Here is a 25,091-nt window from a genome sequence, read left to right as displayed (position 1 = left end):
TTCTGGTCGTGATTCTAAGCCCTTCATGGCTTTTTAAGACAAAATGCACCCTATTTAATGACTTAATGCACAATACTAGATGTATTTTCATTGGTGCATGTTATTATGGACAAAAATGGTCCTCATTATATTTTAATCAAAATCAAATAACTTGCTCTTCCTCTGAAAAGCCTTTTTTCTGATGTTGGCCATACAAAAATGTTGCCTAACTAAAATGTTAACCAATAGCAAACAGATCATTAAGCAGTATTTTAGTGAGCTCACATTTGTTTTAGCTCCATGTAATTTTTTTTACAATTAGTTGTCTCACCCTACATTTCTCTGGTTGAATACTCTATCCCACTTGGAAATGCATCAGAAATACAATTCAAACAGTAGATGGGTAGCAATTCATGTTGACTTTAAAGTACTAGTTCACTCCACAATTAAAATTTCCTGATAATTTATTCACCCCCATGCCATCCAAGATGTTCATGTCTTCAGGCAAAAAGAAGTTTTTTGAAGAAAGCATTCCAGGATTTTTCTCCATTTATTGGACTTCAATATGATCCAACAGGTTGAGGGGCCAAATTGGAGTTTCAAGACAGCTTCAAAGGGGTCTACATGATCCCAGCTGGGGACGTAGGTGGAAGTACCGACCCAGTGTTTACAAAGCGAACGTGCAAAGAAAGGTAAAACAACAATGTCGAACGATTTTGAAGTTGGAGGAGAAAATGAGATGGAGTTGTTCGCCCTACCCTACCTTTCTGAACCAAAGTACATAGACGAAGAACTACCAACGTGACTTTTCAAGTGTGATTAGTTAATGTGTGTAGTTGTAGACGCGCATCACAGAGCTAGTGCAAGATAAGCACTTGTGGTTAAAGGAGTCCACTTCCAAAACAAAGATTCACATATAATGTACTCACCCCCTTGTAATCCAAGATGTTCATGTTCGTAAAGAAAATGTTTTTTTGAGGAAAACATTTCAGCATTTTTCTCCATATAATGGACTGATATGGTGCCCCCGACTTTGAACTTCCAAAATGTAGTTTAAATGCAGCTTCAAACGATCCCAAATGCTGTTGTAAATCACAGCCAAGAAAGAAGGGTCTTATCTAGCGAAACGATCGGTTATTTTCATAAACATAATACAATTTATATACTTTTTAATGTCAAACGCTCGTCTTGTCTTACTCTGCCTGGACTGTTTTTTTCCAGTTCATGACAGTTAGTGTATGTCGAAAAACTCCCATCTCATGTTCTCCCTCAACATCAAAATCATCCTATATCGCTGTTTTACCTTTTTTGTTAAGGGTGTTTGATCTTCTTTGCATGTTCACTTTGCAAAGACTGGGTCAGTACTTCTGCAGCGATGTTGGATGATTTTGAAATGGTTTTTGAAGTTGAAGGAGAAATACGATCAGAGTTTTTCAACATACCCTAACTGTCTTGAGGCAGGAAACACAGAGTTCAGGGAGAGCAAGGCAAGATGAGCGTTTGAGATTAAAAAGTATTTAAATTGTATTTTTTTTAATGAAAGCAACCGATCGTTTTGCTAGATAAGACCCTTCTTCCTTGGCTGGGATTGTTTACGACCGCATTTGGATCGCATTTAAACTGCATTTTGGAAGTTCAAAATTGGGGCACCATATCAGTCCATTATATGGAGAAAAATCCTGACATGTTTTCCTCAAAAAACATAATTTCTTTACAACTGAAGAAAGAAAGACATGAACATCTTGGATGACAAGGGGGTAAGTACATTATACGTGAATCTTTGTTTTGGAAGTGGACTTCTCCTTTAAAAAGTATACAAATTCACAATTTTTTTTAGAAAACAGCCATTCGTTTTGCTAGATAAGACCCTTTTTCCTCGGCTGGGATCGTGTAGAGCCCTCTGAAGCTGCATTGAAACTGCAATTTGGACCTTCAACCCGCTGATCCCCATTGAAATCCGCTATATGGAGAAAAACCCTGGAATGTTTTTCTCAAAAATGGTAATTTCTTTTCAACTGAAGAAAGAAAGACATGAACATCTTGGATGACATCGGGGTGAGTAAATTATCAAGACACTGTAATTCAGGAGTGAACTATTCTTTTAAAAGCACTTCTTAGTGATATCTTACTGTAAGCAAAACGTGGCGGACTGTCGTTAACATCCGTAAGGGTGACGTTGACCATGGCGGTTCCAGACAGACCACCCATCTGTCCTGCCATATCTTTGGCTTGTATAACCACCTGATATTCCTTCCTCACTTCTCGGTCCATATTGGAAAGGGCTATTCTGACAATTCCTGCACAGGAAAACATAATATTGTAATATCAATAACAGTGTAAATGTAACATCTCTTTAATATGTATATACTGTTGTGTATATATTAGTAATACAATAAATAGTCCATATCGTACATATTCATTCACATAGATAATTTTTAATTTATTACAATACATTTTTACTATTTATTCAAAGCACATGTGCATATTCATTCATTATCCACTAATTTTTCACAGTTTAATGCAAGACAGCTATTTTGCAGATCCAGGTAACCTACTGCATGCTAAACAAAAACTTACACTTCCATTTTTCTTAATATTTTATATAGTAATATTTATTTGTTTTATAGCACTACTTCCAAAAGGGTCATTATTTTCCTTTCCTGCTTAGGTTTGTGTTTATACCTTCATCTAAATATTCTTCATCCGTAACCTTTATATTGCAGCATTTATCAAGCTTAACTTCCATTCTTCCCAGCAAAAGTAATAAAACAAGCCTAGCATAGTAATTCGTTCCATTTCAAAGTTTTATTCCATTTCGTGTAAAACAAATATTCTAGTAGTAGCTGGATATGTTAACCAGGCGCAGCGGTGTGTGATCTTTATGCTTCAGACATTCCACATAAAAGTCACATCCCTGCCTCACTTTGTCAAATGGCCTCAGGCATACATCGTAGTAGTATGTCAGCAGAGAATATGTTTTCAGCAAAATGTTTGGAGGACTCACCGGTCTCGGGCTCCACAGAGAAGTAGGGCTGCCCTTGCAGAATGCTGTAGACGAGTTTGGCGCTGTTCCCGTATGTGGCATCATCTGCATCAGTGGCATTGACTTCTATTACAAACGTACCTATAAAAAGAAAGGAAAGCAAATGGAGATGTTTAATTATTATAAGTATTCTCTTTTAAGGTGACCCCCAAAAACCATCAACAATGTAATAAAATGTCCTCAGATTTGAATATACCAAAGCCTGCAATTAAAAATCAGTAACTTCACATCAAATTCTAGCAGAAGCTAAATACATTCAATTTACCAAAATACTGTCTGCCAATATTAATTTCTCCTTATTGGTATTTTAGGATAAGCATCTGAGACAAGTCAATATATCAATGAAGCGTAATTGAGAACATAACTGAGTCTTCAGAAATATGAAAGACCAATCTCTGAGCAATAAAATATTCCTCTAGGTATCAGTGGAGAAGATACAGTCACTTTAATATTAAGATTAAACCGATTAGCATCTATATAAGACTGTTCCAGGGGAAGGATTGTGCTTGGAAATACATTTATATAATACTAAATTTCTCAAATGTGAAGAACCAAGCTCTCAGTAAATTTATTATCAAGGGGTACAGTCGTGAAAGAAAACAAATAGTTGGGTCGTTGTTTTGTTTTCCGAACTGAATTATTAGAATTCATTATGGTTCAAAAGCTACAGTGCCTACAGTAACCTAGATTTACCACCATTCCTCAAATTGGAGAACACAGATGGAATTGGTTTTGTCCTAGGGTTGTGTGTCAGAGGGTAATGCGTGCTTCATTATATGATGACACTTTCCCCTTGATTGAGGGCAATAATTTCATAAATAAGATGTACAGTCCCCTATATTAGATTCCAGCTGAACACGAGAACCCATATCAGAGAAGGAAGAGCATCATTAGATTTTCTTTGGGGAGATGATACCAAACAGACTGCTTCACTGCTTGAGGACTGACTTGATTGGAAACGGGATAACCAGAGGTTATTATGATATTACTGAGAAGCAGCATGGATCTCCTGAATATTCATGCGCTGTGAATATGTATGGTGCAGTGTCACTGCTAGCACAGAGCAACTGATTGTGTGAGACAGTGGTGATAGATGATGTGCGAATGGGAATTAGATGTAAATAGAAAATGTGATAAGATGAGCAAATAGAATCTCTTCCATCAGACACTACATCAGGACTCAAGAGAGACACTGCCTTGCGGGCACTGGTTTTAGTGTTTACATATATTTGCATTTGACTACCTGCAGCACATATTATTAAATGCGCATTCTTAGAAAACTGCTACGTTTAGGTAATACGGTTATTTCTGATTATTAATAGAACCATGGTACTTATTTGCTATGTGGCAACAAACACCAAATAATGAATAGTTAATGCCAGTACTCATTTTAGCATTTTTATTCTAGTTTGTTATGGTCCCTAGACCTCTTGACAGCATCAAATTCTCCTGTCTGAACAAAGTTTTTTTTTTTTTTTTTTTTTAAATAACTCTAACATTTATTTATTATTTTTATTTTCTAATATTTATTTATTTATTTATTTTATATATATATATATTTTTTTTTTATTTAGGGGCACACAAACAATAAATAAAATAAAAAATAAAATAAAATAAAATAAAATAAAATCATACAGTGTTAAGTAGCTATAGGTCAACATGTTAAAGTGTTAAATCAAAGCCATAAAATAACCTTAATAACAAAAACAAAACAATTTTTGTCAAAGTCTAACTCAATTTTGTCTAAATCCTCGCCTAGTAATGTTGAGTAACATGATAGATAACATGATAAAGACCTAAATCAAAGCCAAAACAGTGGTAAAACTAGAACAAAACAAAACTTTTTTTTTTTTTGTCAAAGTCTAACTTGCCTTTGTCTAAATCCTTGCCTAGTAATGTGAGTAACATGATAGGTCAACAAGTTAAAGACCTATAACAAGTCCAAAACAGCCATAACAATAAAACAAAACAAAACAAGACTTAAGAAGACATGATAAAGACTTAAATCAAAGCTTAAACAAAACAACCTTAATAACACAAAACAAACCAATTTTTGTCAGTCTAACCCATTTTTGTTTAAATACTCACTTAGTAATGTTGAGTAACATGATAGATCAACATGAAAAGACCTAAATTAAAGCCAAAACAGCCGTAACAATAAAACAAAACAAAACAAAACAAAACAAGACTTAACAAGACATAATAAAGACCTAAATCAAAGCCAAAACAGCCATAACAATAAAACAAAACAAAACAAAACAAGACTTTACAAGACATGATAAAGACTTAAATCAAAACCAAAACAACAACCTTAATAACACAAAACATGTTTTTGTGTTTTTTTTGTCTAACTCACTTTTGTCTAAATCCTTGCCTAGTAATGTTGAGTAACATGATCCGTCAAGAAGTTAAAGACCTAAATCAAAACAGCCGTGACAGAAAAAAAAAAGACTTAAGACATGATTGAGACTTAAATCAAAGCCAAAACAAAAACAAAACAAGTCAAATAAAAGCAAGACAAATACTTAAATCCATGCTGAAACAAAACAACCCTAATAAAACACAAACACACAAAACAAAATGTTGTGAAAGTCTAGCTCTCTGTTGTCTAAATGCTTGATTCCATAACACTACATGCTCCAAAGACTTGTCAACTGAAGAATACGAAAAAAAAAAAGTCTAAGAACCAATAGCACTGAGGCATCATTGACCTTAAAAACACTGCAGTGACAGGAATATCACACCCTGGTGCAGTATTCCAGCATGACAGTAAATGCACTTCAAATAACAACACCAGGAGAAAAAGTAATTTTCATTCACTCACCGACGTCTGACATTTCAGGTACACTGGCAGTGTAGACAGCCTTGGTAAATTTGGGCTCATTGTCATTGATGTCATGTATCTTGACAATGAATTCAGTGGCAGGCTCCAGAGGGAGGCCGGTGATCTTGTTGAAAGCTTGGGCCTGCAGTGTGTAAGAGGACTTTTCCTCTCTGTCCAGTCTCTGTGTAGCATGTAAATCCCCAGACTTCTCATCGATACGAAAAATTGTGCCTGCTCCTTCCCCAGAGAGAACGTATCTGGCAGTTCCATCCCCTCTGTCTTTGTCTGAGCGAAGCTGCATGGACAGAAAGCAGACTGTGACTTCACCCAAGTTTTTTGTCGCAGTGCACATTCTTAATTTTTGGCACATCGTTTGTGGATATTTTCAAATCAAACACTTTAATCAAACACTAGTAGAGTCCTTCCTTCAGCAAAATGTTAATATGATATGCTGTCATGTTTTATTAAGCAGTGGACTTCAGCTAGACTTGTTTTCAATCATGGTTAGCAGCTTAGAAGAATCATCTTTTGGAGGGAAGGCTCTCTAGGGACAATAGAAACACATAAAAGCCAAAGCCTTAAGAGTACAAGTCTTCAGAACATATTCCATTAAATACTAATGAAGCTTTTAGTCGGTTTTCACCACTGCATTTTCATTGCGTTTCCATTTGCATTTCTAAAAATACAAAATGTTCCTAGGCCTTTTAGAGCATGATTCATTTCCATGACTTTTCATTTTAATAGTGGTAATACTAATCAAAATTGTATTTATTGCCGTCTTTGTCCTCTGTCAACCTGACACTTAGAATAAACTCATAAAACTGGATCTCATCACTGTCCTCTATACAGTATTACAATAAAATTGACTGATGCTAGATACCAAATCGCTAATGCTTTATAGTCTTTCAACATTTTTATTTATTTGCCATTTTCTTTCTCTCTTTTAGCATGTTTGACTTCTTGAAATTGTGATAATAATGACACTTCGAGAAAATAAGCAGTGAATAAATGTTCGATTTGTAAAATAAACTCTGTCTACTATAAAATAATACAATTGTTTATTTATTGTAAAATAAAATGTAAAGTCATGGGGAAAAGTGCAAACTGGATTTTCCCTGCTTTTTTGTTCTTTATTATTATTATTATTTCATTTTATTATAAAGGAAAGTTTTTAAGTCTGGGTATAAGAACAAGCCTTGTAATAGAACATTTTTTCATTTCAACCCTCTTAAATATTTGGTAAAGTCATTAAAAGGAGACACAATCTTTTCCTCTTCCTTTAAAATCTTAGTAGGGGACAGAAAAGTTCTCCTAATTGAAGAATCACCCTGATACATCCCACTGGTTGGGTCATTCACTTTCCCCTAAATGAGTTTATTTGCCCTAAAGCTGTCCAACTGTCACCGTCTGATGCTTAATTAAATTTTAACCAGTGGGATGAGACTATATGGGTTCTAACAGGCTTCAATGAATTTTAAAAAATCGAATAAGCAGGTGTTTCATGCGTTTATGTGTGCAGATGCAGGTCCGGCATCTGGTCAGAGTCATGGCCAGTTAATGCATTTATCCTGGGCTCTATAGGTTGTTTTTAGAAAAAGCCAGTGGTCTGATTTCACCAGCTGACCCTTCAAACACACTCAGCAGGTTCTCATAACAAACACTTTATGTTATCCACACTGACTGATAGAGAGGGCAAATGAAAGGCATGGAGAAACCTCACAAAACAGACTGTTACAAAAGCAGCACTTGTTAATTGGCTTACTATACGTGTTCTCACTCTGTCTCTAAACAGTGTACACTGCACGCTACACACTCAGCATACTCAAAACCCCTCAATTTAGTAATAAATATGTGTTGCAATGTTTAATATATACAAGTGATTTGTTCATATTACGTCTAAACTGTTATGAACTTTTTGTTTCCATTCGGTGTTTCGGAGCACATACCAAAGCCAAGTGACTACGTCACGTGATTTGAGCAAACGTGGATTATGAGATAAGGAGATCAATTCATATTATATAGATACATTAAACTTTATTGGTATTTTACTGTTATTATTTATATATCTATATGGAAATAACCAGCAGATGTCCTTTCGAAACGCGAATCAGTTTGCGATGCGATTGGTTCAATTGATTGAATGTTTCGAAAAGCCTCGCTTCTGTCATCACAACGGTTAATTTCGGCAAGACCGCGCGAAGCCTTTTTCCTGCAAAAAAGGACAGCAATAAGCTGCGAGGCACACACCTACAATGAAACGCAATCCGACGTCGCTATAGGCTACTGCACAGGTGAGTGGCATCTTGCGTGTTGCATACAGTTGAGCCAAACCAATCTGTCACCTGATTGCTGCAGTGTTGCCAAGTCCGCGGGCTAGTGAAACACTGTTGCCGCGGGTTGTTTTTTATGTCTGCGAGTTTGCGACCCCAGTACCGCCATATTTAGCCTCTAAAAAAGCGGAACGTGTATTTTATCCCCCTGAACGCAATTTCTAATCGGGGACCCCTCTCGAAACGTGATTGGGCTAGTTTTGAGTAGCAACTGGGCTTGTTTTGTTGTTAAAACCTGGCAACTGTGGACTGCAGTCAGAATCCGGTTTTAACAAAGTTAAGTAGCCTTTTGCATTTAAACGGCCATTTAATTTATGAGTAGTGATGGGAATAATGGCGTTATAAATAAACGACGTTACTACCGGCGTTATTTTTTCAGTAATGAGTAATCAAACGAATTACTGTTTGCTCCGTTACAACGCCGTTACCATTACTGACAATAAAATGCGGCGTTACTATAATGTATTATAATAATATGAAAATGTTACATTAGCACCTTTAAGATGTATTTGTATATGCGAAATAAAATAAAAAATAAAAAACTAGGAAGTGCTTCTGGACCAGTGTTGTTTACATCTAGCGAAATGGTCTATATATTTTTCTCAGTTTATCTGAATGGATGTGCAGCATACCTGTATTTGACAAACCGTAAACTCTGTGGCACACGACTAACGTAGCCGTCACTTTGTCTCACACATGCTAAGAAAGATACACAGCCACAGTCTTATACCATGCAGAATTGACACGCTACATGTAAACAATATTCTTTGTTGTATTTTCCTCTGAAAATAACGAAATTCCGTTGGAGTCCTTCAGCTTTTAAGAACTGCCGGTTTCTCCGGTAGTAGGCGGAACTAATGTGCAAACGGCGATCTCATTGGCTGGCGCTCACCTATTATCGTCCCTGTTCAGATTTCAGCAAATCAGTTCGAGCGAACGCAGACAACGTGATTAATATTCATGAACCCAGCAGCTTATTAATCCTAAAATTGTTATTAATAGTAGAGTCCTAAATTCAGTCAATATGACAAATGCATTCATTTTATATAATGTTATTCTAATTACTAAAGTTCTAATTGCTAAAGTTTAATGCTAAATTATCATAATGTCATATTATAATGTTTGTATATATATATATATATATATATATATATATATATATATATATATTTACTCACCAAACTAATATTATATATAGTCTGGTGAGTAAACTAATATTTTAATTCATTTAATTTACATTTAAATCATGTAACATATTTAATATTGGGGGCATCCAAGTTATTTGATATATTTAAACATTTAAAAAAAATAACAATAATAAATAAATAAATAAATCCCAACACTGCTTGTGAGGCCTTTTCCTCTTTTTCTCTAATTAATGAATGTAACATATTAGTTATAGAATCGAATCATGAATCCCAGAAATTACCTATAGCAGTGTTCATAATACATTTATGCAGCTAAATGTAAATCAGAAGATAATACATGAATACAAATATTGAACCCTTTATTCCTTTACACAGCATTAAATGATGGCTAAGTTTATCTCCTGATTTCTCTGTCAAGGGCTGTATCGGTGTCCACTTGTTTACTTTGCCATTTGTTACTTTTCCACTTCAATTCTTAATGTAAGAGTGCCGTGGCCATGTATTACTTAAATGTATATGACTTCCGGTGTTAGCCACCTCCAGGTATTTGTGGCTGTAAAACAGCTCAGTGCACCGCTAATAATGCAAACTGGTATTTCGTATCGTAATATTTCAATGTACTGTCGCAATAATAAACACAACATCAATTTAAATAATAATAAAATAGAACAATAATAAACACTGCACGTTGTTATTTATCTATAGAGGTTACATTAATAGAAAATACATACTTTCACGTTGAAAAAAAAAGGTGGATTTGCTCTCTGTGATTAAAATTTGACTCATAGCCAACTACCCTATCAAAGGCACTTAGTCTAGCTTGTGCAAAGTTCAGAAAAGATGTTCTGAAGTTATGCAAATGTACTCTTTTATGGTGGCATCATTATTGAGTGCTATATGCTAAATAAGAATTATACATTGAAGGAAAAAGAACACAGTTTTAAGCCTTGTCTTATTCGATGTTTTCTGTATGTATACAACACTGTCAGTGTTTTAATAACAGGGACTGTGCTGCTGAATGTCAGTATGGACTCCTCTTTCATGTTTAATGTGGCATAAATATAGCATGCCTCTGAACTGCGGCTTGATGAATTGCAGTCCCTTCCTTCACACAGCCACTGCAGATGGGTTGGAAGTCAATGGGGGGGAATGAAAAAGAGTGAGTGAAATAGCCCATAATTGTTGATTCCTGTCAGGTCTCTGCGGAGCCACTTTGTCCTGGAAATGAGAGCGGTAAAAAACTAAACCCTGGTACAAAGTATTCTTTCTCAAAACGACTCTCTCCCACTCTTCACTTTCTGTCTCTCTGCCTCTGTGAATATTCATGCCTCAGTGAGTGTGTAATTCATATTTGTGCTACTTTATGTTCTTTGATGATGGCATCAAGTGTTTCAAAGTGCCTGCCACACAGTGCCGTGTTCAAATCCAGTGTCAAACCCTATAAAGCTCAGGAAAACGACAGAGGAATGCAAAAATCAGGCATTTGCATCTCCTCCAAGCCCTGTTTTGCTAGACAAGAAGGCTCGTTCTGGGCCCGTGTTATCGTGGACGCTCACCTTGCCGACGTACTGATAGTTACTTCCTGTGTATTCCTCCGACAGGAAGAACTGCCTCCACATCCAGTCTCTTTTGGATCTGTGCAGCACCAATTTATCTCCTTTCATCAGATGGTTCCAGTGAAAGAGATTCCCATCACTCCGCTCGAGCAATATGACTGGAGAGCTCAGGTGCGGAAAGACCAGTGGAAGCAGCCAGAGGAAGTGATTCATTATCATTGCAGCCAATCGATCGGCACGACGACAGCGACTCCTTATGAATAAGCTAAGAAGGGAGGGCAGTGCTGAATTGAAAGTGATGTAGATGGCAACATCAGCAACCCTGACATTGTAGAATCGCCTTTGATCCTCCTTTGATTCCCTATAAAAAATAATCAAAGCAAAAAGTTACAGTGTGTTGGAGGTCATTGCAGCCCTTGTCAAGATGCAACACCCGTTTCTTACACTGTAATCCCTTTGTTGTTGGCGGAGTATGTCCCACAGGGCCCTCATGCAGTATTCTATTCACAGAAGATCAAACATGTAGCCTCACACAAAACCTTGCTTATAACATGCCCGTGCAATTAACAGAAATGCCTGCATCGGTAAACACAGCTAAGATGGCATAGTACGCCAGGTCTGGGTTATGGTCAGGGCAGAGTGTTATTATCTGTTAAGTGGAAATTTTCTGCTATTTACGGCATTGATGTTGAATAAATAAAAGACTACATATATAGTAATACAGATACAACAGCATGTGAAAGTTTGTGAACCGCTTGCAGAATCTGTGAAAATGTGAATTATTTTAACAAAATAAGAGAGACCATACAAATCGCATGCTATTTTTTTTTTTGTTTAGTACTATCCTGAGTAAGATATTTTATATACAAGATGTTTACATATAGTAACTATATATAGTACCCTTGGTTCTTAATACAGTGTGTGGTTACCTGGATGATCTAAGACTGTCCTGCAGATTCTTTGGTTTTCCAGCAAATTTTGCATATTTGAACACTTTCCAGCAGTGACTATGATTTTGAAATCCATCTTTTCACACTGAGGACAACTAAAACACAACTATTAAAAAAGGTATAAACATTCAGTGATGCTCCAGAAGAAAACACGACACATTACCGGGGGGGTGAAAACTTTTGAACAGGATGAAAATGTCCAAATGTATCTTATTTTGTTACAATATCTTTCTACAATATCTACAATATCTTTCCATTTAGGACTGCCCTTCGGAAGATACTTGCATGTTTCCCGGAAGACAAATGAAATACAATTTACCTTCTTCAGATTCAGAAAGCGTACACCCCGGGCTCTTAATGCATGAGTCCCTCAATTATCGTCCTCCTGTGAAATCTGCAGGATGTGGAGTATTTTTCTGAAGAACAATGCTTAGTTTAACTGTTCAAAACAAACAAGGGACTCATGAATAATCATCACAAAACAAAACAAAACAAAACAAAAAAGATTGTCGTAGATCATCCAAGTAACCACACACAGTATTAAGAACCAAGGGTTCCCAAACATTTGAAGGGGGTTATTTTAATAATTTCAGCTATTTTATTGTCTTGTGGACTATATGTAAACATCTTTTATGTAAAATATATTACTCAGAACAGTACTAAATAAAAATAACATGCATTTTATATAATCTCTCTTATTTTGTTAAAATTATTCACATTTTCACAGATTCTGCAAGGGGTTCCCAAAGTTGTGCATGCCGCTGTACTTTGTGTATAACAGTATTCATGTTATTAGATTACTTTCTTAGGTTACAGATTAATGAAAACACTTGCAGTTGTTTTGCAGAACATATTTTGCTTTGTTCTTATGTGTAGAGCTTTAATCACCAGATAATAAATGAATGAATGAATGAGGCATTTATATAGCGCTTTATTGTGTATTGCTGTACACCCAAAGTGCTTTACAATCACAGGAGGGGATCTCTTCTCAGCCACCACCATGTTGAAACATTGAATCATTTTGCAGTATAAAAATTTATTTCAATGTTTCAAAAAGCCTCACGGTATGCATCTTATGGAAGAACATTGTAGCTAGAGGTACTTTGCTCAGTTTATGTATATGACTAGTCATGCCAAGCTATTTAACAGTGGCTGCTGTCATTTTTGGTCTGAAATAATCTGAATATAAACACTTAACTACAGGCATACTGTTGTGATGCTAGACAAAAACACATTTTGGAAGATGGACTGATTATATACTTGCTTATGTTGATTTAGTAAATTTTGAACAAACGATCAACAAAAAATTTACATAGTGCACCTTTAATTTAGCGTCACTAATGCACAATGCATGATTTTTTTGTGATTGGCACTGTGATTGATATGACCAACTGCATTTTTAGAATCTGCTGTGAGGCAGGGTTTGCGTTAAACTCGTTCGGAGGGGGGGAGTGAATAACAAACCATATATATGTTAGCTGAGCAACGTCTGTAGGGTAAACGGTCAGGTAAAACTAATAAAGATCCCAAAATAATAAATGAATATAGTCAATATATAAAAAGTAGATCCAGCTGCTACAAACAGCATTGCTATTGATCAGGATCTGCTACCAATGTTGTTCGGAGATTCACCCAAAAATAAAAAAAATTCTGTCAGTAATTACTTACCCTCATGTGGTTCCATCTCCATTTGGTGTTCATCTTCAGAACACAAATTAAGATATTTTTTTATTAAATCAGATAGCTTTCTGACCCTGCATAGATAGCAATGCAACTACCGCGTTCAAGGCCCAAAAAGATAGTAATGACATTGTTAACATAGTCCATGTGACATCAGTGGTTCAACTGTAATTTTAGCAAGCTACAAAACTACTTTTTTGTGTGCTTCATTCAACAACTTGATTTCTTACGTATCAGTAAGACGCATACATGTGAAAATGCTGCTGATGCAGGAGCCAGCATTCAGACATAGAACTTGGATGTGCTGTGCTTTGTTTGCAAGCAGAGGAATGCTCACGCATGCGTCGCGGTACTCTCGTGAATAGTGTCGAGACTAACCTGAAACCTAAGAAATTGTTGAATAAAGTTTTTTTTTTTTTTTCACACACAAAAAGTATTCTTGTAGCTTCATAACATTACGGTTGAACCACTAATGTCACATGGACTATTTTAACAGTGTTCTTACTACCTTTCTGGGCCATAAAACATTTCAGTTGCATTGCTCTCTTTGCAGGGTCAAAAAGCTCTTGAATTTCATCAAAAATATGTTCATTTGTGAATGGACAACGTTCTTAAAGGTTTGAAACTACATGATGGTGAGTAATTAATGACAGAATTTGTATTTTGGGGTGAACCATCCAAACTGGTCTCATGACAAAAACATACCTGAGATGCAAAATATGTACCAATAAGTACATATCACTGAATTTCCAAAAGAAATAAACACTAGAGGCGGTAAAACAGCAAGCACTTTTAATCGTTTTTGTACATAGTTATGATTACACCTCTATATCTTTCACTTACAAGCGTTCTGACAACTAATGCTACCTATCAGATTATTCTACCAACACCATTTTTTTTTTTAGAGTAGGTTTAGGGTTGGGGTAGGTGTACACGACAGGGTAGCACAAATGGACACAACACCGGACGTAACAAGCTTGTACAGTAGCTTAGGATGTGGAATCCTTGGGTATAAATCCTGTGAAAAAAAAAAAAAGCTAAAATGTCACATTCGCTTTTGTCCATATACTATCGGATAGGATTAGGCGTAGTGCAGATGGTGCATTATTTTAAAAAGTCAAATAAATTACATTTTCTACTTGTTAGATTGTGTTTTATTAACATCTACACCCACCCCAACACTAAACCTACCCCTTACAATAATGCAAAAACAGTAATTACTGTGTGGTACATCTGTATACTATCTAGCTTTTACAATAAAATGTACTTATCAGTGAGTTTCCCACAAAATTGGGCTACTTTAACACTGTTGCCATGGGTTGTTTTTGATGTCCGTGGATTGAAGAGACCCCAATAATGGCATATTTAGTCCCTGAAATACATAGGGACCCCGTTCGAAGCACAATTGGGTGGGTTTTGTTGTAAAAACCTGGCAACCCTGCCCCACGTTTTCACCATTAGACCAGGTTGGAACTATCCCTTTAAGTTTGGGGTTTAGGTTCAAGGTAAGAGATAGTATTTGTTTTAGTGTATGCAGGCAATCAGTATTGTGACTAACATGAGCAATGAACTTTTTAGAATCTGCTGTGTGATGGGGTTTATGCTGGGGTAAACCCCCCCAGGAATAATGAACCATATGCGCTAGCTGTAGGTTACTTCCTCTGTAGGGAATGTTTAATTATATTTTATTTAAATATACAGCGTTAAATCTGCCTACATGATTATCCAGTAACTGTATGATTAGGCTAATGGGAAACTAAAAATATGATGGAATTTTTACAACCCAGACTGTCATGGTGATACAGACCAATTATTTCCAGCACAACCTCTAACTGTTATTCGGTCGAGACCCTCAGCATCATTATCGATCGAGATAACGTTCACATCTCGTGTGGATTTTTTTCTCCAGTCACAAACAATGATTAAAACAAAGTCTGCAAGTGAATGAAGTGACAACTCTTATTCACAAATTGATTCTTATTCCAATGTCATCTTTTTATTCCCTTGTCCTCTTAATATGTTCCACATCCAAATCGATTTCCAGAGGGAGTACTATGGTACGGGTGTTATAGCTACATCAGAGACGAGAGAAATCAACGTACGTAGCGGGATCAATAGCAGACCTTGATTATATGTCACAGAATGACTAGGGTTGGATTCAAATGCTGGTCACACGACCTAAAAGCTCTTGCTTGCTGCCTCAAATAGTGATTGCTGCTGGCGGAGTGGCCTGCCGCTGTGTTTATTCCTGAGCTTTCAGGCTGAGTGTTTAAGCATGACAGCCGATGTGCGATACATTCAATTAACTGGGACTAAGTGAAACATTACTCACCTCCTTCTCACCTTTTAGAGAGGATTTTTCATGAGCATCTCCTTAAATGTAGCAAACAGAGTTTTAATGTTGCTAAATGTTCAAATGCCTTTTTCCCAGAGATATTTAACACCACTATTACATTTCTGAACCGCTGGAAGCAAACACATCAGTGTTCAACGTGGCCAGCAGGCTCCAATTTAGCTTGCAGGTTACATGGCTACATACCAAAAAAATAAATATGTATACAGTAAATATTGATTTGAGCTGAAACAATGTATGCCATAGCTTCCTCTAAGAAAAAAAAAAAAAAAAATAAAATACAATCAGCCTAGCAACAAAAACACAACATCAATATTATAGTAACATTAATACTAAAATCCTCTGAGATTATTTTCATTACAAACAATAACTGAGGCAAAATGGCAGCAGTTACATTTGTGACAATAGTGAATTTCCCATACAGATTTTTTATTATTTCATTCATTTTTTAAAGCCCCATTAACCATGAACCAAACCAACCAATAAGGTGAATTACAACATTGCAAACTTTAAAATGTATTTAAAAATCAGACTAAAATTCAAGACTGTGCACATAAGTTGCTTTAACAATCTACAATCTCATGAAGCTTTGCAAACAATATGGAAATCAATGTATATAAAATATGACTTTTACATCATTTGCGGTGCTTCCGGGAAGTAGATGAGTTTTCTATAGAATCATGAGTAATCTAGTTTTTACAGGAATTCAGGTTAAATGCCATTAGTTAAAACTAAATTTGTGTTATTATTTATCTAATAAAGCACATTCAAACACAACCTTGGCTGACCAAAGTGCTATATGTATAGCAGTATACAAATGCAGTTACAAAAGGTTAAAAGCGCAAAAGATAAGCATTTTTCTGATCCCGTAAAGCTTTTAAAATACAGAAACAAAATCAATGTATATAAAATCTGTCTTTTACATCAGGGAAGTGGATGAGTGCTGAAGTGTATTCTGTAGAATCGTAAATAATCTATTTTTTTTTTTCCAGGAATTCTGGTTAAACACAATTATTTAAACATAAGTCTGCGTTCTGATTTATTTATTTATAAAGCACTTTAAAAAACAACATTGGTTGACCAAAGTGCTATATATTATGTAGTATACAAATGCAGTTACAAAAGATTAAAAGTGCAAAAAAAAAAAAAAGATGAAAAAAAGATTTGAAATCAGAAAAAGTTAAAATAATATGGGCTGATGAGCTTCAACAAAAGCATATACCATTGTTTAACAACCTTGTAGCACACAATAGGTCTCTAAAGGCTTGTAAGTCATTATTGTTCAAAAATCAGTGCTTCTGTATTGAAATTAATAGGATTTTAGTTTCCAAACCAACGGTTTGACTCATCTGAAAACATCAGACCGCTGAATGCCACGGCTGGCCAATCAAAATCAAGTATTCCAAAGCACCCACTTCATTGCTGACCTCTAACATCATATAAAATTCATCACATTCCAATGTCCTTTGTTGTTCTGCAGAATAACTTCAAATAGACAGATTTTCCTGTCAATAGGAAAGGAATTTTCACTAAAATACCTTCCAGGTGAACATTTTTACATGTCGCATTCATCCTTCAGCATGACAACAGTGGCCATATAGCTGTCTAAATACCTTTCTGATGCTTTAATATTGTTTAATAAAGTGCTGTGTATTTCCTAGTTAATTCTCAGCCTTGCCCCCGGCTGGCATAAAAACCATTTCTGTTTTGTAACATGTAATCCACTTTGATTATTATTATGATTAAATGCTGCAGTTATAATTTAAACTCTTTCCATGAACCTTATTAGAATATTAATCCTAGATGTGCGCTGCATAATAAGCAGCCTTTGACATCTCATGAATTTTAAGGTATAAGTGGTCAGTGATTTGGCCGAGGAAAGAGAGAGATGGGCATTAGATACACTCTCGGGACATGCCATATATCACCTATTAATTAGAGAATTAGCATTAATGCCCGCAGCTCCGAGTCAAGTACGCTTAGTCCTTGTATCTAAGCTATCATGGAACCAAATCTGGGCTCCCTAATGACATATAATATCTAGTTTTTGCCTGAATTCTGCTGCTATCCAGGCGAGTATGCAAATCAAATGCAGTTTTTTATGCCCGTGACCGTCCTTGCCATATGTACAGCAGCTTAAATCACCTACACAACTGCATATGTTTAAGCACTAGTGAGAAACATTTACATTTAAGGGACTCCTATCCAGCACTTTAGCATTTGACTCCAACACAACAAGCTACAGATGCAACAGTTACCACTTGGGGGAGCCCAAGACCTTTTTCTCTCTTCTCCTCCCTGTATGAATCTCCCCATCACTCCATCCCTCATGCTGGACGGCTCTCACAGCTGGCCTCTCCCTTGCAATATTAATGCCCTGTCTTCTTTGTTTTGAAACTTTGGTACAGATCAGATATGCACCATGTTGATTGCCTGCCTGGAGGATCGGCTTTGATTCTGCCAGGTTCTCAGACTCAAGGCAATCATTTACACCCTGAGTTATTAGACAGAACACTTTCTCTGATTTCGTGTGGCTCTGAGGATCTAATGAATTCAAAAGTGAGCTTCGGCAGGAGCTGACGGAGGTCTTGTCTGATTAAAAAAATTATGCGTGTTGTCAGAGAAGGGCAAAGAGGAAGGGAGAGCCGCAGTTGCGGATACTGGAAACGCTGGCTAACATTGCTAAGGGTTTAACTGGTGACTGGAATTCACACAAATGCAAGATGCAACAGTCCTTGACTCCCTAAAATGCTTTTTTACAGGTCACTTCCTCAGGTCAAGGCGTAAATATGATTACAGCACCTTGCTGAAAAGCAATTGGTGGGATCTTTCACCTCATTATGAGGCAAATTGCCTTGCATTTTGAGGCAGAAAGAAACAGAGGGAGATGATATCAGAAGACAGAAACGGAAAGAGAGAGAGCTTCACTGAGTGGAAGCATGTGGGGCTTTATCTCGTGATTTATCTCAGTGTTGAAAGGCAATTATACATGTGACACTGGCTCGGAGGAAGTGTGCGCTTTAATTTGTGCGAAACAGTCATGCCATTATGTGTTCACGTCAGATGTATAAATCACAGCCTGCATACATTTCAGAAGCACAGTGAAAAAATCAGATCTAAAGTCTAACAAGAATGGTTTACACTGTCAATATGCAAGTGTGGTTTTTTAGGTACACAGACAAGAATCGATCCTTATTGGTGATACAGCACTTAAAGTGATTTGCTTTTAACTTCCACAGTCGCAAGTGCTACAAACAACATGAAAGCTGGAAAACACTTTCAAACATACAGTGCTGCTCACGGAGGTTTAGTGTTACAGATTTGCCAACATACTACAGAACCTGCACCGCTTTAGCTAAAACCCCGGGTTAAGGATCACAAACAGAGACAGTGGTGCATGAAGCAATTTCCCTTCGTCGGCTGTGATATGTTTCATGTCAAGGATCAAACAAGCACGCAGACCTCTAAACACGTGTGCACACCTCCTTGTAAAAAGCAACGGGGTGATTAAATGCATAGAGATAGAGGGAGTATTTTAGAAACTTCAGCTGCAATCATGACTCCTGTGGGTGGTAAAGTTTAACTAGACTAGACACTTTGTTTATATTTAAATACATTTACATATATATATATATATATATATATATATATATAGACTATTTATATAGATAGATAGATAGATAGATAGATTACAAATGTCCAATAAAAGAGCATATGACCAGCATTTCATGTAAGATTATATGATCTGGCAAGTATGTGGCATTATGACAGAGGGCAAAATCCATTCAAATCTATTACATTAAAAATCCAATCCATTATGAGGCTGTTGAGGTTGTTACCATGGAAAACCGTAATTCCAAGCAGAAGGAAGCATTCCAAAGTATTTCGATTTAGATTTGAGTTTTGCCTGTTGTCAGTTCCACAGCAACAATTTCAAACTAGTAATAAAATTGCAACGCTCTTTCCATGCTATTTAGATTAGCTGGCGTTATCTGAAGAGTAAGAAGCATAAGGCTCTTACCTTAACAAAACAGACTCCTGTGCTTGTCTGAGAGCATGTCATCCTCATGGAAGTACGACGCTGGCTTCTGTATTCGCCTCTTGGCAGCGCTCAGATTCCAAGACTGACTACAGTTGTGTGTGAGACTCCAGCTGCCTCTCTCTCTCTCCCTCCCTTGCTCACACATAAAGCCCTCTCTCTCTCCTGCTCTATCCTTTCTTTCTTGCTCTGCTGGACAAGGATGCAGTTTGCAGAGGGGAGCAGGCTCTGATTGGTTGCCATTCATAAGATTGTGATTGGGGATGGAGTTGACTGGGAGGAGGGAGCGAGGGGAGAGAGACCAGTGTTGGCTACAGACCAGGGCATTGAAATGAGGACAGTGGGTTTAACACAGCAGGCATGATGACTTTCAAGAATTAAATCTTGGGCTAAAAACATGGGTAAAGGGCAGGAACCAGAGGCATATCCGTGGCACGCTTAAAACGGCAGATCCTAAATCTGCCTAACAAAGGTTTTCGTAGGGGCTGGTTGTTTTCATCACACGCATAAGCGCAAATATAACTGTCAGATTTTTCTGCTGAATGCATAAATCAGATCACTCAGTGAAGCTGGCAGTCTTACTCAACAAAAGGAGGAGTTTCATGCAGCAAAGAACACAGAGAAAGTAATACATTTACAGAAATTAGAAATATCTCAGCATTTGAATATAAAATACAGATTTTGGAAAATGAAAGTCTTAAATTTCAAGGCTTCTGTATGTTCACTTGGTGAAAATGATCATTGAACATTGATTTAGAAACTAAATGATGTTTCGATGCCAGAAGGTTTGACAAATACAAATGAACCTTAAAAGTGTATGATATCAACGTTTTGATATTCAGTGAAATAATTTAGACTGTATTATTTTTTTTTCTAACTTGACAACAATAAGGGTAATATAGCAGATGCTGCTGGAAAACCAAAGAATTTGTGGGACCTGAAGGATTTTTTTTCTGAAGAACAGCAGGCAGCTGAACTGCTCAGGACAACTATCACAAAACATAAAAACAATCATGAATCATCTAGGAAACAACACACAATATTACGATTCAAGGGTATGTAAACTTTTGAATGGAGTTATTTTTTAAATTCAGTTATTATTTTGTCTAATGGAGTATATATAAACATCTGTTATGTGAAATAGCTTATTCAGGACAGTACTAAATAAAAATAACATGTAATTGTCATGATCCCTCTTATTTTGTTAAAATTATTAACATTTTGTATTTTCTCTAAGGGGTATGTAAACTTACAAGCGCAACTGTATAATATAGAGGATATCTAAGTAAATATCTTAAAATCTGAATACAAATTTAGAAGAATACTGCATTGGTTTTGGGTATTCTGTCCAACTTCCATTCAGCTCCATAAGTTTTGTATAACAAAATTGCCTAGCCATACTAGAAACTTTTTTGGCTGTGTTGAGGTGAATTGGAGTTAAACTCTGCAGGACACCAGCCCTCCAGGACCGTGTTTGGGCACCACTGCATTAAACTAATCAAATGTGACAATATAGAAATTTGATAATCTTGCAGAAGTGTTCTGTTCAGATAAGTGCTGTTCACAATGAAAAAAAAAAAAAAAAAAAAAATCCTGATTGAATCCAACACTCTCAGCAAAAAAGGTACAAAAGCTGTCACTGGGGCAGTATGTTTTCAAAAGGTTTTTTTTGTACCTTTTAGGTAGTAATATGTACCTTTAAGGAACCAATATGGACTCTTTAGGTGTAAAAATGTACCTTTTGAAAAGGTACCACCCCAGTGACAGCTTTTGTGCCTTTTTTATGAGAGTAAATATATTCATGTCTTTCTTTCTTCAGTCAAAAAGTAATTAAGGTTTTTGAAGAAAACATTCCAGGATTTTTCTCTATACAGTGGAATTAAATGGGAGCCAATGGATTGAAGGTCCAAACTTTCAATGCAGCTTTAAAAATCTTTACAGGATCATAGCCGATGAATAAGTGTCTTATCTTGTGGAACGATTGGTAAAAAAAAAAAAAAAAAAAAAAAAAAAAAAAAAAAAAATGAAATGAAAGTCAAAAATCCAGTATCTCAAAATATTAGAATATTTACATTTGAGTTTCATTAAATGACCATCCCTACAGTATAAATTCCGGGTATCTCTTCTTCTTTGAAATGACAATAATGGGAAAGACTGCTGACTTGGCAATGGTCCAGAAGACAATCATTGACACCCTCCACAAAGAGAGAAAGTCACAGAAGGTGAGGTGGCTGTTTAAAGAGTGCTGTTTCAAAGCATATTAAAAGCAAAGTTGACTGGAAGGAAGAAATTGGGTAGGAAAAGGTGCACATGCAACAAGGTTGACAGCAAGCTTGAAAATACTGTCAAGCAAAGCTGATTCAAACACTTGGGAGATCTTCACAAGGAGTAGAATGAAGCTGGAGTTAGCGCATCAAGAGTCACCACGTCTTCAGGAAAAGGGCTACCAAGCCACTTCTGAAACAGAAACAACGTCAGAAGCATCTTACCTTGCTCAGTGGTCCAAAGTCCTCCCAGATGAAAGTAAATTTTCCATTTCATGTTGAAATCATGGTCCCAGAATCCTTCCCAGGAGGAAGACTGGAGAGGCACAGAATCCAAGCTGCTTGAAGTCCAGAGGTTTCTGAAGTCAGTGATGATTTGGGATGTTGTGATATCTGCTGCTGTTGGTCCATTGTGTTTTATCAAGTGCAAAGTCAATGCAGCCATCTACCAGGAGATTTTGGAGCACTTTATGCTTCCGTCTGCTGACAAGCTTTATGGAGATGCTGATTTCCTTATCCAGCAGGACTTTCGCACCTGCCCACAGTGCAAAAACCACTTCCAAGTGGTTTGCTGACCATGATATTACTGTGCTTTATTGGCCAGCCAAAATGCCTGACCTAAAACCCCATTGAGAATCTATGGGATATTTTCAAGAGAAAGATGAGAAACAGTCGATCCAACAATATACAGACAATCTGAAGGCTCAGTAGTGCCTCAGCAGTGCCACAGGCTGATCGCTTCCATGCCACACCTCAGTGATGCTGTAATTTGTGCTAGGAGCGAGTAATTTGCTGTAATATGAGCTGCCGACCAAGTACTAAGTGCATAAATGAACATACTTTAAAAAACTTAAACTTTTCTTTTTTGCAAATCCGTTTTTTTCGATTGATCTTAGGAAATATCCTAATATTTTGAGATACTGGATTTTTGACTTTCATGAGCTGTAAGCTCTAATCATCCAAATTAAAAAAAAAAAAAGAATCTGAGATGCACCTGTATATATATATATATATATATATACTTTTTAACCACAAATGCTTATCTTGCAATAGCTCTGTGATGCACATACACATCTGCATGCATTACGTAATCATGCTGGAAAAGTCATATGCGGTTTGTTCTTCAATTTGAACCTTCAACCCAATGACTCCCATTGAAGTGCACTACATGGAGAAAAATCCTAGAATGTTTTCCTCAAAAACCTTATTTATTTTTGACTGAAGAAAGAAAGATATGAACATCTTGGATGACATGGGGGTGAATAAATTATCAGGTCATTTTTATTCTGGAAGTGAACTAATCCTTTCAAATGTAAGAAACTCCTTTCAAACACAAGAAAACATCTTACCAGCCCAAGACTTTTAAATGTCATAGAATCAGACAATATGTGTACTGTAAAAAAGTGTGGAAAATTACCATGTTAAATATGTATTTGTATAGTAGATATGGTATTTTGGTGCAAAACCAGATATTGTAAGCCAAATATTATATCAAAGCTGTACATTTCTAGCCTAGAATCTGAGGATAATAACTAATATTGCAGTCATCTGAATGTAAAACTGAAAATGTTGCATCAAATCATGCGTCTATGTAGATTTTCTCCAGCTACATACAGTGTAATTCACACAGATCCACATATTTCACTCTCTTTGTATAACAAAATTGCATAAATTTCACATACAAGTCCTTTATTGTATGTATAGCATGCAGTTTCAGGATAAGTGTCACCGTGGATAAGTGCTGGAGATGAGAGCACATTGAATAGATTCTGACTCTCTCTGAGCTAGAAAGAGCCAAGGTGGGGATGGCAAATACAGCTTTTCATTTGAGCCCTGCTTTGATGTACTATATGAGGTGGATCAAAGACCACACTGATGTGCCTGTCCTACGGCACAGATGTTGGGAGAAATTCCAGTCAATGTATTGCGGAAAGAATAAACAAATAAGTTTGTAATGTGCCACATAAGCCAAGATGAACATTTGTTTTGACTTTTTTAAGTCTTAACATTTTCAAAGTACATAGCGAAACTCTGAAAGGGTAAGATGAACGATCGCAATTAGCTTAATTTAATCTCAGTTGTTAAAAAAAGTAATGTCTCTGTGCAGTGTGCAATTATAAGGATGTGTGTGTGCTTTTGAGGGCAGACAAACTACAATATAACTGATTTAATATGTCTAATTCAAAAGGCACTTTGCTTCATCTGCAATAGTATATTGACTGAACCTTACCCAAGTACCGTATCAATTCAATAGATCCATTAACAATACTATTTGATACTGTGCCTTCAGTTTGCTAGTGCATAGTTGCAGTCTTAAGGCTATGATATAATGACAGCCTTGCAATGAATGAATAGTAATATTCATTATAATGAATAGTAAGTTCACAAGAACAGTAAAGTCTTATTTTTCACTTTTGATCTTTGATCCTGATCTTTTGGTTTTGTTTTGATTTTTGCACCATTGAATAAGTACTCATTTCCTTCAAAATAACATAAAAAAAAAAAATAATAATAAAACATCTTACTGACGCCAAACCTTTGAACGGTTGTGTATATGTAGCTTATGTTTCATAAAATCTCTGATCATTTCAGTCCACCCACAACAGTTTCTGTTGCATATTTTAGCATGGATTGCATCGTAGACCTGCCACAATGTACTAAAGGATGGAGCAGTGCCAGCTACTGTTTTGGTCCCAACAGCAAACCTTCAACCCATGAGTAAGTGTTGTTACTCATTTCAAATGTGAAGAGGGTGATGCATAAGACTCTTAAATGTACCTTAGAAAAAAATGGCCTCTTTAGTTCTGAAGGTTACAGATAGAGTGGAATATTGTGTATAATTATGTTGTGGTGGAAAACAATGAATGTCAGGGAGAAAAAAAAAATACAATTAAAAAAAAAATGTAAAAACAATTAATTATGCAG

The 25,091-nt window shown here is 36.3% G+C and overlaps 1 protein-coding gene across 1 annotated transcript in view; it reads right to left on the bottom strand.

Annotated features, from left to right (window-relative positions):
• The window catches only part of cdh10a (cadherin 10, type 2a (T2-cadherin)), a 28,420-nt gene extending 8,371 nt beyond the window's left edge, over positions 1-20,049 (bottom strand). The window contains exons 1-5 of the mRNA XM_051095865.1: positions 19,885-20,049; positions 10,881-11,241; positions 5,847-6,141; positions 2,984-3,103; positions 2,109-2,276 (exon numbers count right to left, since the gene is read on the bottom strand). Of these exons, the coding sequence (XP_050951822.1) occupies positions 2,109-2,276; positions 2,984-3,103; positions 5,847-6,141; positions 10,881-11,099 (802 nt within the window). The 5' untranslated portion in view covers positions 11,100-11,241; positions 19,885-20,049. The remainder of the gene's footprint in view (positions 1-2,108; positions 2,277-2,983; positions 3,104-5,846; positions 6,142-10,880; positions 11,242-19,884) is intronic.
• Positions 20,050-25,091: the final 5,042 nt, after the last annotated feature.

Source organism: Labeo rohita, chromosome 2 (assembly GCF_022985175.1).
Source record: "Labeo rohita strain BAU-BD-2019 chromosome 2, IGBB_LRoh.1.0, whole genome shotgun sequence".
Lineage (NCBI taxonomy): Eukaryota > Metazoa > Chordata > Actinopteri > Cypriniformes > Cyprinidae > Labeo > Labeo rohita.
Note: the sequence above shows the minus strand (reverse complement) of the source record. Positions and strands in the feature narration are given on the sequence as shown.